Source organism: Nanorana parkeri, unplaced genomic scaffold (assembly GCF_000935625.1).
Source record: "Nanorana parkeri isolate BGI_ZX_2015 unplaced genomic scaffold, ASM93562v1 scaffold680, whole genome shotgun sequence".
NCBI lineage: Eukaryota > Metazoa > Chordata > Amphibia > Anura > Dicroglossidae > Nanorana > Nanorana parkeri.
In genome coordinates this window covers 710,155-725,151 of record NW_017306948.1, presented here as the reverse complement: position 1 = coordinate 725,151, position 14,997 = coordinate 710,155, and the positions used below count along the sequence as shown (strand labels likewise).

Sequence of the window (14,997 nt, the reverse complement as noted above, 5' to 3'; positions counted from 1 at the left end):
CTCTCTCTCTCTCTAATACACATCAGTCATCAATTCTGTAGAGTTACCTTATGTGATGTATCTTTGTTTCCTCTAGCCAACCCACCTTGCAGACTTCACTCAGGTGCAGACCATCCAGTATTCCAGCAGTGAAGATAAAGACAGGAAAGGGATCTTACAGTTGAATATTGCCGGAGCCCCGGAGGTAATTATAGTGACCTGAGTATTGCTGTAACCGGAGATGTGATAACAGGAGCAACAACCATACTAATTACAGGAAATCTGTAACATACAGTAATCCCTTGTTCTGCACATGTTCTTCGGTACAAGCCTAAAGTATATCTAAACGCAAAAAGAGATATGTGATATATTGCAGCGTTCCAGTCCTTAGAGGTGGTAGCTGCATTCGTTTTCTTTTTTCAGGCTATTTTTTCTTTATCTGTTAATCTGCCAGCAGCAAACTTCCTGTGCTAGAGCAACACTGCTTACTGACAGTACGGTATCTAGAGGAGGATTGCATGCACAATTTTTTGCAACCGCACTTTACTGGAACACACGGCATTGCGGTAGCGTGCGTTCCAGTGCGGCCGATCACACTGTGGGTGGGAGTGTATATATATATATATATATTTTCCCCCCCCCAATAATTGTATTGTAAGCACATGGCACTTGAATAGCTTCAGCCATGGAATGATACAGCAGGTAGTGGGCGGGTGAAATGGACAGCCTGCTATTGGCCATTTCAAATTGCAGGATGGCTATTGCACCCGCCCACTGCTTGCTGTGCCTTCCTCCCAGCATGGAGAAGAGAGCTAGGGGATCCAACCAACTAATCGATAATGAGAATAGTTGACAGCTATTATCATTATCAATAATAATCGATTAGTTGGTTGCAGCCCTAATAAGCTTTATGAATTTCCTTTTAAACACCGAAATACCACAACATGTGTATATATAATATGGATAGAGGGAAATACTCCAATCCATCCAATGAAACCTGTAGTGAATTAAAAAAAAAAAGTTATTGTTAAAATTAGCAAACAAGCGTTCTAATAAAAACACCAAATGCATGATACTTTCGTGAACATATACAGATGTAGCAAACATTAATGAAATGACATATACAGTGTGTGTACAGTCATCTTATCCTGATTGGAGTTCTGTTATAAATTAATTGACCCCCCAGGCTTGCAGGAGTTAATAAGTGAACACGGTCGTCCCTGTATTACATTTATGTCCTTGACACATCAGTGTGCAGCTGACAGATCTAGCAGAATGATAAAGCCTCTTTTGTTTTCTCCATCCTCCTTTCCCCAGCCTCTCACTGTGACAGCCCCGTCCCTCACCATCGCGGAAAACATGGCGGACTTAATAGATGGATACTGTCGGCTTGTCAGCGGGGCCTCGGAATCCTTTATCATCAGGCCACAGAAAGGTAAATTGATTTCTTTGCCTCAGTTCCGGCTGACAAACCACCCGGTGTCCTCGGAGTCCGGGAGAGAGACAGAATTAGAGCTCGTCGGTGTATGTGCCAGGTTGCAAAATAGAAGACTCTGCATGTTCATACGTCTACTGTTTGTGTCTAGCACAGTGGAGGGATCGGACGGTCCCAACACTGCATGGCACACAATCTATTGCAAACAGGCCTGATATCCTGTTTACTGTATTCTGCATGATCAAAGCAACAGCATATCACCACCGAGAAGAAACCTCTGGTCTGAGCGGGCTTCATGCTATTGCGGTGTATTTAAATTGTTATGAGGCTGTTATGGAGAGCACGGAGCTTATCAGAACCGCTGAAGGTTTGTGTAATTCATCACTGTCTTGTGCAATCCTGCTGGTTCTCTAATGAAGATGTAGAATGTATGGAGGGAGAGTTTAAGAAAATGCTTTAAAAAAAAAAAGACGTGTTTAGAAAGAAATAAAGGTGCTACGGAAAGTTCGACTTCCCTGGCTTCAGTTCTTTTACTGGCCAGGTATTAGTATGCACTGATAAAGTCTCACCCCCGCAATGTTGTACCAAGTCAGTGATGGGGAAAGTATGAAGAGCAGCCTTATGGACTTTCCAGAGGATGCTGCACTGCTTACGTATACTGGGCTGTGTATATCCTTCAGCGCTGAAGCTAAAGCAGCTGTCCAATATCAAGAAGCTTGCTCTGAAAGCTAAACTCCAGGAAATATGATCATTCACACTAGGGATGCACCGATACTGAGTATTTGGGAGAGTACTCATACTCGCCCCAAATGCTCTGATGCCTAGCCCGATACTTCCGGTATCAGGAAGCCAAGCAGCATGTCATTACACGCTGCACGGCTTCCTGATTTGCCGGGAAGCCGGCTCCATGCTCTCTGTGACGAGAGAGCATGGAGCTGGCTTCCTGGCCAATCAGGAAGGCGGGCAGCGTGTAATGTTGCGCTGCTCGGCTTCCTGGTTGGTCGGAAGCTCGCCAATCAGGAAGCCGGGCGCCGTGTAATGACGAGGAGCCCGGCTGTCTGATTGGTTGGGAAGCCGGCTTCATGCTCCCTTGTCACCTTATGACGAGGGAGAAACATGGAGCCGGCTTCCCGGCCAATCAGGAAGCTGGGCGCCGCGTCATTACATAGCGTCCAGATTGGCCAGAAAGCCGGCTCCATGCTTTCTCGTCACCTAGGGACGAGAAGCATGGGGACAGCTTCCCTGCTAATCGGGAAGCCAGGTGGTGAGTCTTTACACGCTTCCCGGCTAATCAGGAAGTCAGGTGGCGAGTCATTACACGCCACCTGGCTTCCTGAATGGGACTTCCGGTATTCTATATCGGCGAATAACGAAAAAAAATATCGGTACTCGTACGAAATACCGGTATTGTGCATCCCTAATTTACACACTGCACTGGGTGTGTAAATTATCATTAAAAAGACACATGTTCTGTGTGGAGGGCGGCTGCAAAGTATAAAAATCTTACCTTGCTGTATGCCACCTCCTACACCTAATGCTGCTCTTCCAGGTGCTGCGGGGAGGGAGGGAGGGAGGGATGGGACTCGAGCAGTAAAGTACTCCAGTCACATCTCCGCTCCTTCCTTCTCGCCTCTGATCACAGAGCGCCTTGTATTCTTTGAAATAAATACAAGACAGTCTGTGAATGGACAAGTAGGGAGACGGGGATGGTACCGGAGCACTATACCGCTCAAGTTGCGTCCCTCACTCCCAGCAGTGTCCGGAAGAACGGCGTTGTGCGTAGGAGCGGGCATGCTGCAGGGTAGTATTTGTGGCCGTCCTTCACACATAACATGGAGCTTATTAATGGTAATTTGCACACCCAGTGTGGTGCGTACATGATAATTTTTCCAAGATATTGCTATTGGAGGGCTGGCTTTAAGTACAGCGCTGAAGGGCGTACACATTCCAGTATATACCAGTATATGCAAGCCCTTCAGCATATTACAGCAACTCTTCCCAGAGGTTGTGTGGGTTTGCAACAACTGAAACTATACAAGTGGTTATTATCACACGCACAGTTTTTTCAGCATCATGGATCATGATATATAACATCATTCTTTGTGATTGATTATCTACCGTCCATGTTTGTCTTTTGTGAAATGAACTAGCCGAGGCGTGCTCGTCTCTCCAAATTCCTTACTAGTGGTATCAGTGTGCAGCGCAGCATACAGAATGTAGCGGCCTAAGAAGTGTAAATCAGTAGATCCAGAAACATGGCAGGTTAGTCTGTTTTCATTTCATAAAGCTGGGTTAGAAGTATATCCAGGGACACCGACTGAACAAGGCTCTAAAAAAAGACCGTTGGCAGCTGGATTTTTTCAGGTGAAGCGGCTTCCTGGCTCCGGGGACTTGTCCTACCAGCTCAGCTACTGTTATGGTTCATTTAGACTTTGTGAAACAGACAGGAACATTTGCAGGTCTCTTGGCTGCATTTATCCTGAGCGAGGAATAATAATGGCCCACGGCCACCAATTGCATTTAGATTTTTCTTCTCCAACTGTCATTTTTCAGTCCTGGCTGGAAACGGATTGTTGGCTCTGGGACATCAATGGTACAAATCAGACAAGAGACATGTTTATGTTTCACATCCGTTTAAATCGATCTGATTTGAGGGACCACAGATCATGAAAGTCTGAACCCTTCAAGATTAACTCCAGTTTGGTCGAATAAATGAAATCTGTCTCTCCGCCCCCCTGCATATGCACAAAACATTGCCCTTTTAGTCTAGGGGGGTTTAATGGCGAGCAATACTTTCCTTTTCCTCACATAGCAGCGGGCACGCTTGTCTTCTTTGCTCCAGCTTCAAAAGCGCAGGCCCTCAACATCACCACGATCAGTGCAGGTTCTACATTGTATGTGATGATATCAAAAAGATGGGAGAAGTCCGTCGATACCCAAACCAGCAGGGAGGAAGCCTACGGCACTGCGGTGTGAGGGAAGTATTGCTCTTTGTTGGGGCCCCTTAAACTAACACAAGCATTCTATTGAGTGTATGCAGGTTGGGGAGGGGGCAGATTTCATTTGTCTTGTCAGCCCGCAGGCCAAGGCTTTTGGTCATATTACCATCACTGGTGAGAACCTGGGTCAGCTTTTTCACTAGGGATGCACCGATACAGTTTTTTCAGTATCGAGTACGAGTACCAATACTTGTTTTCCGGATACTCGCCGATACCAAATACCGATACCGGAAATCCCATTAAGCCAGGCGGCATGTAAAGACTAGCCACCCGGCTTCCCGATTAGCAGAGAAGCCGTCTCCATGCTTCCTTGTCACCAGGTGACGAGGGAGCATGAGGCCAGCTTTCTGGCCAATCAGAAAGCCGGGGGTGTGTGCAATAACTCCAGTCATTACATGCTGCCCAGCTTCCTGATTGGCCAGAAAGCTGGCTTCATGCTCCCTCGTCACAAGTGATGATTCCTGATACCGGAAGCTCACGTATAGGCTAGGCACCGGAGCATTTGGGTGAGTACGAGTACTCGCCCAAATACTCAGCACCAATACCGATACTAGTATCGGTATGTATGCATCCCTATTTTTCACCACACAGAATGTATTTCAGACCCGCTATTTCTATTCTTTTATCTCTGTACATCCGTACATAAAAATAGATCCTGCCATAAATTCAATGAGGCTTCTGGCTTCCTGTATTGCTCAGTCAACACTGCCTCTGCTGCACTGAAATTACCAGCTGTGTTGTCAGCTCGGCCTAGCTGCGTTATACAACTCCACCCTATTCCCGTTCTTATCTTTTGCTCTTTACATTCATGTATTGATTTTGTTTCCAGCAAAACAATGCTGCTGCCTTTACTCCCAGGAACCTGTCATTACACGCTGCCCGGCTTCCTAATTGGCTGGGAAGCTGGCTCCATGCTTTCTCGTCACCTAGTGATAAGAAGCATGGGGACGGCTTTCCTGCTTATCAGGAAGCCGGGTGGCAAGTCTTTACACCCTGCCCGGCTTCCCGGCTAATCAGGAAGTCAGGTGGCGAGTCATTACACTCTGCCTGGCTTCCTGAATGGGACTTCCGGTAATCTGTATCGGCGAGTACCGAAAAAAAAAATATCTGTGCATCCCTAATATATATCCATGACATTAATATTTCAGTGCGTCCACTTCAGAACAAATAATTTGGGTTAGTCAGGCATGGCTTTTCTGACCGGCCCCAGTTTGGAAGTGCGTATTTCTCCCCGAGGTCAGAATGTGAGAGAAAACATGAAGTGTTCCGATCATCCTCGTCCTTTTCACCCGGCCCCCGCAGTTTGATCACATTATTAAACTCATTGCTTTGTGAGTCGGCCGCATTTCTATAAACAGACGTTGCAATCCTCTGGTGGGTTCGGGTTATTTCTCACGTTTCATGTTTTGATTGCTTGTAATTGGCTCCCGGTGGGACAGGTGAAATGTGATATTCTGTAACATGTGCAGGAAGAGTCAATGTCGGCGCTTTTATTTCTATATTACAGCTTATTCTCAGCTGTAACATTGTGCCGGATTATATTATATAGCAAAAGATCTTCAGGCCAGACTGGAGACCTAATGGAGACCCCTCTCCATCTGAGCCCCGTGTCATATGATGTCATTTGATGTCATTAGCTTGAGGCAACATTCTACATTAATGCATGCAGGGGGCAATGGTCCCTATAATGTTTTACAGTTTGTTTCAGATAAAAACAACACAGTCATTGCCCAAAACTTAATAGTAGGTACCTGCAAGAGAAGACATATTATACTTAATATTAGGGCTGCACCGATGCTATTATCGTTGCCGATGTCGAGTATTTGGGCGAGTACTCGTACTCATCCAAATGCTCCGATGCCTAACCCGACACTTCCGGTACCTGATTGGTCGGGAAGCTGGCTTCATGCTCCGTCCATCATGATTGGTCGGGAAGCCGGCTTCACTTGTTGCTAGGTAGCCTTGATTCCTGATCAATCAGGAAGCCAGGCAGTCTCGGGAGGGGAAGCCGGTGTTCTTTCGATAGAACACTGGCTTCCTGATAATCGGGGCACACGGCACCGGTGTCAGTATTCGATATTGGCGAGTACCGAAAAACAATTGGTACTCGTACTCGATACCATAAAAACGGTATCGGTGCATCCCTAACTACTTGGACTCCTAGAGGTCTGTTTGTAGAACTTTGCTGGACAGATGCTGTACACATGCCACTAAAGCCTCTAGATGGCGCTGAGGAGTATCTGTACTCTTCACTGCAATCCAGGGGCACTAGTGCAATGCAAAGGACATCTTCCCAGCTATACACAGGGCATACATTTCACTGAATTGGATTTTTTTTACATTTTCGGCTATAGTTCAGCGTTAGCAAGTCACTTACCTGGAGCAAGCATGCAGCTAGGGAAGTCATAAGCCCTGATCTGTGTGCTTGTTTTAGGGCAGATACCCGCCAGGTAGTACAGTCATTGCCATAACATCATGACAGTTGGCAACTCTTAAAATGAAAGTCAGCAACTCTGATATTTTATTCAGCACAGTCTTTATCCACACACTCAGGGTGATAACATGTATGTTTATGTAACAGGTATTTCAAAAACATCTGATCAGGCTCATCCTGCGTAGTTCATAAATAATGGAGTCTCCCTTTCATTTGATCTGAGGGCCACATACACAGTAGAATAGAATGCAGGTTGCTCAAGGACAATTGGCACGTCGGAACTGAAACCACCAGCCTGATGCCAAATATTAGAAAAGGATAAACAAATGGCTATCAATTGGTAGCAAAATACAAAGAGGAAAACAACAAATGGAATACTGTAACATAAAAAGGGTTCAAATCCAGTTCTAGCTCAAGTCAGGGAAGAGGCCGAACCTTTCTCTGATTGTTGTTGCTCTTTGTGTTGGAGAGTTTCTCCTCGCTTGTATCCTTGACACATTGGTGACAATAAAAAGTGGTTTCTTTTCATTCTTGACTCAACAAAGAAGGGTTAGGGCTAGGGTTGCACCGATGCCGGTTTTTCGGTATGGAGTGTGAGTAGCAATATTTTCTTTTCGGTACTCGCCGATACCAAATACTGGAAGTCCCATTGAGGAGGCCAGGCGTCGTGTAATGACTCGTCACCTGGCTTCCTGATTAGCAGGGAAGTCGTCCCCGTGCTTCTCGTCACTAGATAGCATGGAGCCAGCTTCCTGGCCAGTCAGGAAGCCACTCATCCTCATAGATTGAGCCCGCGTGTGACAATGAAACTGTCACACGTCGGCTCAATAGATCGGGAAGTGAGCGAACCCATACCGTCGCTCGCTCACTTCCCTGCCACTCACGGCTCCCTGCAGGGATTCTCCCCTTCCCCGCTCCGATCCTCCAGCGCTGACTGGAAGAACAGATGGGAGAGGGGGCGGGCACAGCTGGCTCTGCCTCTAGAAAGGCAGAGCCAGCTGTCACTCACGCATCTGGGTGAATCCAGACAGTAATGTTGGGATCCTTCCCGGCTGCGGCGTCTCAGTATATTGCGGGCTGTAGCTCGCGTTAAACTGAGCTTTGGGTCACCGGGGGACGTTAGTATATGTCCTCCCGTTGCCCTAAAGAGAACTATGGGGAAAAACACTGACCCCATAGTTCTCTTTTAAGGCTTAATTTAGAAATAAATGGTTTCGTTTTGCCAATCTGTTGCTGGCATTGTTCCTCGGTTTAATACTGAAGATGTCTGATACATTTACAGTAATAAAAAAAATAGTCCGATAAAAAGTATTGAAAAATTAAGCCATATGAGAAAGTCCTTTTGCTTTTTTATATTTGGTATCACACTTGTTGTGTAGCTGTTTTGGTAGCCTCGGTTTAATACTGAAGTTGTCTGATACATTTAGAGCCGTCCCCATGCTTCTCGTCACTAGATAGCATGGAGCCAGCTTTCTGGCCAGTCAGGAAGCCGGGCGCCATGTAAAAAAAATAGTGAAGTAAAAAAAAAAAAATGGAGCCATATGAGAAAGCCGTTTTGCTTTTTTTATATTTAGCATCAGCCTGATTGTGTAACTGTTTTGCGGGTTTATTAATACTTTTACATAAGAAGAATTTTGTGCCGGCTAGTAGAACACAGAAGCATTTGGGTGTAGAAGAAGTGCATTTGGGAGCTGTGCCCTTTAGTAGACTTACAGGACGACTACTCAGCTGTGTGCTGAACAATGAATCCCCTCACAATGACAGATTCCCCTGCAGTAAAATCTTCTGTGTTCATTTATCATAGTGTGTGAATGAAGGGCTGTGCTCGTTCTTCATTGTGTCTGGCAGTAGGAGAGGAATGCGAGAATCTGATTGATATGGGCCACACACATTTTGTATTGATACACTTTGATGAATTGGGTTACCGTAGCACCCATGGCATGCTAAAGTGGCCCGCCAGGTGATGTTATGTCTGAATCTAAATGCAGAAAACAAAAATGTAATACAGAACAAACAAACTAGAACCGATTCCTCCATCAATGTTATAACTGTTGATGGAGGAAATCTCCTTGATCGGTTTCCTTTGTAGTCTGACAGCAGCCGCCGGCCCGCTGTCACCATACCCGGGCAGAGCTGGCTGATCATTAGCTGCTAGCTCTGTCCGGCCTGTACAGCAGGGCTGGAGTGTGAGAGGAAGAGGCAGCACTGGGAGACAATCAGAGCTGATAGGAGGAGAGATCAGAGTGATGGAGAGATGAGCTTATCACTGTCCTGCATCTCCTTTACTGTCTAGTCACAGACTTTGGACATGGGTTGAGTCAGAGGAAGTGGATTGGATGGTGCTGGCCATCAGACCGCAGCCTTGTAGCTGCAGGAAATATACTGCAGGGTAAATCTCTGAACTGAAGGTGAATAGTGCAGCACACACGCATGCATGCACACACACGCCGGTTTTGTTCATTTATCTTTATATGGCATATGCGTTGTTATTCTGGGCTGGATCTCTGTTCCAAGAGTCTTCCATATCTCTCTGTATCCATATCTAATCTTCAGCATTAATCTCCTCTTCCTCATCTCCTTCCAGTGTTCTGCCTGATCAGACATGCTCATTTTCTGATGCTGGGAAATCCTTTATAAATCAAACACAAATGATAACTTGAACTTGGATGTATGTCATTGTCTTGACATTTATCGTGTTTTGATAAAAAATAAAACTAAAATCACCTTTTTCCTTTTTTTTCCCCTTTTGCTTTTTTGTACAGAAGGCGAAAGAGCGCTTCCCTCCATACCAAAGTAAGTCACTTCTCTTACTATCCTTTTATATGTCTATAGGAACTGTTCAATGTATTAGGAATACTGTTCTTTGTTGGAATTCCTCATTGAGAAATATGAATCTGATACTCTACCTCCATTTCTTCTGGCCGTTTCCCTTTCCCACTGAAATGTAAGCAGAACTCCAGCTTCTGAACATACCTAGGCTGGCAGAATGTGATGGGAGTCCCCCCATCCTTGGTCTGTGCAGGTTCTCATTCATCCAGGTCATGGTATATCTGTAAACAAATAAGTCAAGGCAACTGGACTTGCTGTATTTTTCTTGAAGACGTTTCACTAGTCATCCAGTGAAAAGCATGACAAGCGGAAGAATTTGGTCATCCCATATGTAGCTGGGGTGTCTGAGAAACTCAGAATGGTTTTTAAAAAACATCACATTCCTGTCTGATTTAAACCCAGCAATACACTGAGGCAACAACTGGTTCACCCAAAAGACCCAACGCCAAAACACAAGATGAACAGCATTGTGTATGCCGCCAAGTGCAGTGAGGAGTGCTCAGAATTGTATGTCGGTGAAACAAAACAGCAGCTACACCAGCATATGGCACAGCATAGAAGAGCCAAACCCTCTGGTCAGGATTCAGCAGCGTACCTACATCTGAAGGGAAAAGGTCACTCCTCTGAAGATAATCGAGTACTTAATTTTTGTACAAGTCTTTTTGAATTGAGAAAGCTGGTCGGATGACCAGTGAAACATCCTCAAGAAAAATACAGCAAGTCCAGTTGCCCATCCTTGGTCTTTGAACCACTTTTCCTAATATAGCTGATGCATTAATGTTCCCTCAGTTCCAGTAATCTGAAGCAGCATCGCACAGCAATTTCCGGTCTCGTCTTGCTATCATTTACACCCCCCATGGCTGTCCAGGCTACAGGGGCAATGTCATTACTAGCCATGCAAAAGAGGCCCTATTAGTTATGAGACTTGTGGTCCCAGTATGGGTGCATGCCGCCTTGATGGCGCAAACATGGCTACTCTCTGCCCATGGTATAAAGAGGAAAGGAAAGCTGATGGCAATGTGAGCCAAGAGAAAAACACTAAACTGAGAAGTTAAATGTTAAAAATGCATTCAAGAACCTTAATTATTAACATCAATGAGGGGAATTTATCAAAACTGGAGCAGACAGAATCTGGAGCAGCTGTGCATGGCAACCAATCAGCAAAATAGCAAAAAGTTTTCCTGGCACATTTTACTGTTTAAAGCCCATTCCGTGTGCACCTTACTGTAAAGCTGGGGACAAATTGATGAGTGTGTTTGTCATCTGTTTTGCTTGGCAACCAATCAGCGTCTCACTTTCATTTTCAAATCTTAACTGAACAAACTAGAGAGAAGCTGATTGGTTTCCCTGGGCAACTGCTCCAGATTTTGTCTGCTCCAGTTTTGATAAATTCCCCTCATGTATCTTATTTGTGTATCACTCAGCTGTAGATCCTCCAATCATCTCTGAATTGGTGCTGACATTGTCCTTCCTTCTGGAGGGGGGCTACTTTTGTTCTCCTTGGTCCCTGTGTGCGCTGTAAAGTAGTCACCACTCCAAGCTCACTCCAGGGATAGACTACAATCTCATGTTTAGTTTACTAATTTGTATTGAGATTGTAGTCCATCCCGGGAGCAAGCTTGGAGCGGTGACTACCTAACAACACACACACCATGGGGAACAAAAGTAGCCCCCCTCCAGACTTAAGGACAGTGTCAGCACCAACTCAGAGATGATTGGAGGATCTACAGCCCAGTGATACACAAGATACAGTTTTGGAAGTTTCCACCTCACCTCTTATTCCATTGACAACAAATGTTGGATCTTCCCATCATGTTGGTGCTGATTTCTAAATCTTCCACCTATCATATAGGTGGGTGAATGCTGTTCAGGCAGCACTACTGGCACTAGATGGAGCTAAGGAGCATAGGATTTTCCTATGGTCCTCGGCTTCATCCAGAGGGGGGAGTGCCGTTCGTGCAGCTATACGCTGGGTTTAAGATTTACAAATCGGCCCCTTTCTGACCTGGCCACAGTGATCACCAAGACAAACAGAATGAATATACTGAGCGGGCACACATACTGCAATAAAATAGGGACTGAGGTCACTGTTTTTTTTGTTTGTTTTTTTGCTTTGTGTGTCCTGTGCAAACACTTTAATTGCTGTATGTCGGTCATGAATACACTTTAAAGTCTTCCTTTTGATTTCCTGCTGCTTGGAGGGATATAGGCAATGTTGTATGTGCCATAAGGAGTCATAGACTCTATGGCATTCCCTGCTGGATTTCACCACCCGGAAAATGCCCATCATGCCTCAGGGCCACACTGCTCAAGCACTAGCACAACCATCCTCAGCCAGAGTTCTCTGGAACCCTAAGGTTCCTCCAGAGGTTGGTAGGGGTTTCTCCAGAGGTTGGTAGGGGTTCCTCCTGAAGTTGGTAGGGGTTCCTCCTGAGGTTGGTAGGGGTTCCTCCTGAGGTTGGTAGGGGTTCCTCCAGAGGTTGGTAGGGGTTCCTCCTGAGGTTGGTAGGGGTTCCTCCTGAGGTTGGTAGGGGTTCCTCCAGAGGTTGGTAGGGGTTCCTCCTGAGGTTGCTAGGGGTTCCTCCAGAGGTTGGTAGGGGTTCCTCCAGAGGTCGCTGGTTGCTACTTCCATATGAGGATGCCTTCATGGTTCTGGGTCTAATGCCACTAAGAGCCAAGCAACATGACACCAATGATCTCTTTAGCTGTCTATAAGGGTGACATTATAATCACTATAAGGAGAGCATTCTTCCCACTGATCCCTGATGAATTCACTCAAGCAGGGGTTCCCTAAGACCTGGGGGTACAAATATTGAGAATAGACACACAATGATAGACAATGGCTCTCAGGCTACAGTGATCCCATCTAAGCTAAACAGTTTCTACTCGCATGATTTGCACAACCAAAAATCACCTGCATTTGATTATGGAATTTCGTGGTCAAACGCTAGAACAATGGAGGCCTGTGGGGTGACCTACAAGGTTGTATGTGGCCTGTGTTAGCTGGGTAAGATTGCGCAATGCTCTGATCACATGCAGCAAGTCACGGCTGTCCAAAACTGTGTGGAGAGTCATATGCAAACGTTTGAGCAGCCCCTGGTGAAGTTGCACATGTTTTCGATGTGATCAGAGGTTTACAAAGAATCTGTCGGGGCACAGTCTTCATTTTTACAGAATTCTGTGAATTCCCTGGTAGTGTGCTCCGACATTCTCCTGCCATTTCAGGTGGCAAATAAGGTTGGGAATGCCACTGGGCAGACTTATGTAAATCTCAACATAGGATTGCCGTAAGCACAATCTCTTTGGCAGGTAAAATAGCTAGCTGTGTTTCATTTGTGTATTTAGCCTCCTGCCTGGAGTTCAGCTTTTAAGGGCTCCTAGAACTGAAAACAGCACAAAGTCTGTTAATGCAGCAGCCAAATACTCTCTGGGCCCTGAAAGGGTTAACTGGCTCGGGTGTCCAGAAAACACAGGAAGTAAAAGCCACATATGCTTTATGTACATATAAGCGGCGTGCATACAGCGTCCTGTATAATTGCCCTTTGTAGCCCTTGTCCCTGACAATAGTCCAGTATTCTGAGACGCGGGGTCCCGTGGAAGGGATCTTTCAGGAAATTCTAGTTGAAGCCGACCCTGCTTGAAACGAGTTAACGGATGACAAGTTGTGTCATTTCTGCAGCCTGGCTGTAAAATGAGTAAATTCCTGACATATCCTCCATGACGTGCTGCCTCTGCAGTCAATTCCTGGTTAAATCTCAGCCCGGTGGGTGGAGCCAGCTGTGTTTACCCCCGCCGTCTTTCAATACTGTGCCTTGTTCCCCCACCACCCCACCCTCTGTGTCTTGCTGTGGAATGGATCGGTCCTGCTCATTGCATAAGGTAGCCTGAGAAAGTGAATGCAGCGTCTATGCGAGTGCGGAGAATGTGCACCATTCACAGATGCAATCCTCTCTCTTCCTACAGGCTCGCCAACAGTGAGAAACATGGATTGAGACCACACGCCGTCTCCGTCTCAGGTAGGAACAGAAGCCGATTTAAAGTATTGTCGTAAAACTTTTCTGAATGTGTACGAGGTGCTTGTCTTGTTGGACAGGTTCAGGCGTCAAGGGGTATATGGTGGATGCTGTCGAACAGAGTATGCTGACTCCTGTGGTTCTCTTATAGTTTGAGGTGCTTGCTATAGACGTGTTTATTTTTACTAGCTTGATATTGCCTTCCAGTAACCTGATGGGCTTATGTAAAGCAAGCCTTTTATTAGAGAAACATGATGGCTACCTTTGCTGACCTCTCAGTGTTGCCGGGATCTAATGCTGACCCTTTTGCTTCAATACTTTGCGTCACAGAAGTTGAACAAGTGTGCCGAGAAGAATTTCGGACTTTTCAAATCTACATGTTTGTTCCAGGTCGGTAGTTGAGAACCATTATAGCCAATTGGTTGGTACATTCTATGGTCAAAGGTTTGCGGACACCTGACCATCACATCTACATGAGCTTGTTGGACATCTGTTCCAAAACCATGTTGACCTCTTTGGCTTTAACAGTCTCCAGGCACAAGATTTTGGAGTTTTTCTAGGGGAATTTGTGTTCCAAAAGAGAGTGGAAAGACGGGGCTTCCAGCTGGGGTTCAAGTTCCATCCCAAAGATGTTCGGTAGGGTTGAGGTACTGATGAGAAGACCTGGCCCACAATCGTAGTTCCAATTCTACCCAAAGGTGTTCAGTGAGGTTGAGGTCAGGTACTAATGAGAAAACCTGGCCCACAATCGTAATTCCAATTGTACTCAGAGGTGTTCAGTGAGGTTGAGGTCAGGTACTGATGAGAAGAGCTGGCCCACAATCGTAGTTCCAATTTTTCTCAGAGGTGTTCAGTGAGGTTGAGGTCAGGTACTGATGAGAAGACCTGGCCCACAATCGCTGTTCCACTTCTACCCAAAGGTGTTCGATAGGGTTAAGGTCAGGTACTGATGAGAAGACCTGGCCCACAATCGTAGTTCCAATTCTACCCAAAGGGGTTCAGTGAGGTTGAGGTCAGGTACTGATGAGAAGACCTGGCCCACAATCGTAGTTCCAATTGTTCTTAGAGGTGTTCAGTAGGGTTGAGGTCAGGTCTCTCGAGCTCCTCTACACCAGATTAAGCAAGCCATGTCTTTATGGAGCTGGCTTTGTACACGGGGCACTATCATGCTAGAACAGAAAAGGGTCTTCACCAAACTTTTGCCATGAGGTTGTATGCTCCAGCAGTAAAGCTGACCATACCCTGGCCAAATTGTGGCCGAGTCAGCATGTCTTGTCCAAAGTTTGACCAGTGTGTGACCCCATCATG

The 14,997-nt window shown here is 45.9% G+C and overlaps 1 protein-coding gene across 6 annotated transcripts in view; it reads left to right on the top strand.

Annotated features, from left to right (window-relative positions):
• The window catches only part of PTK2 (protein tyrosine kinase 2), a 202,993-nt gene that overhangs the window by 80,335 nt on the left and 107,661 nt on the right, over positions 1-14,997 (top strand). For all 6 annotated transcript variants that reach the window (XM_018563617.1, XM_018563616.1, XM_018563615.1 and 3 more), the window contains 4 exons: positions 77-184; positions 1,297-1,414; positions 9,610-9,640; positions 13,640-13,692. In XM_018563617.1, coding sequence (XP_018419119.1) covers positions 77-184; positions 1,297-1,414; positions 9,610-9,640; positions 13,640-13,692 — 310 coding nt within the window. The remainder of the gene's footprint in view (positions 1-76; positions 185-1,296; positions 1,415-9,609; positions 9,641-13,639; positions 13,693-14,997) is intronic.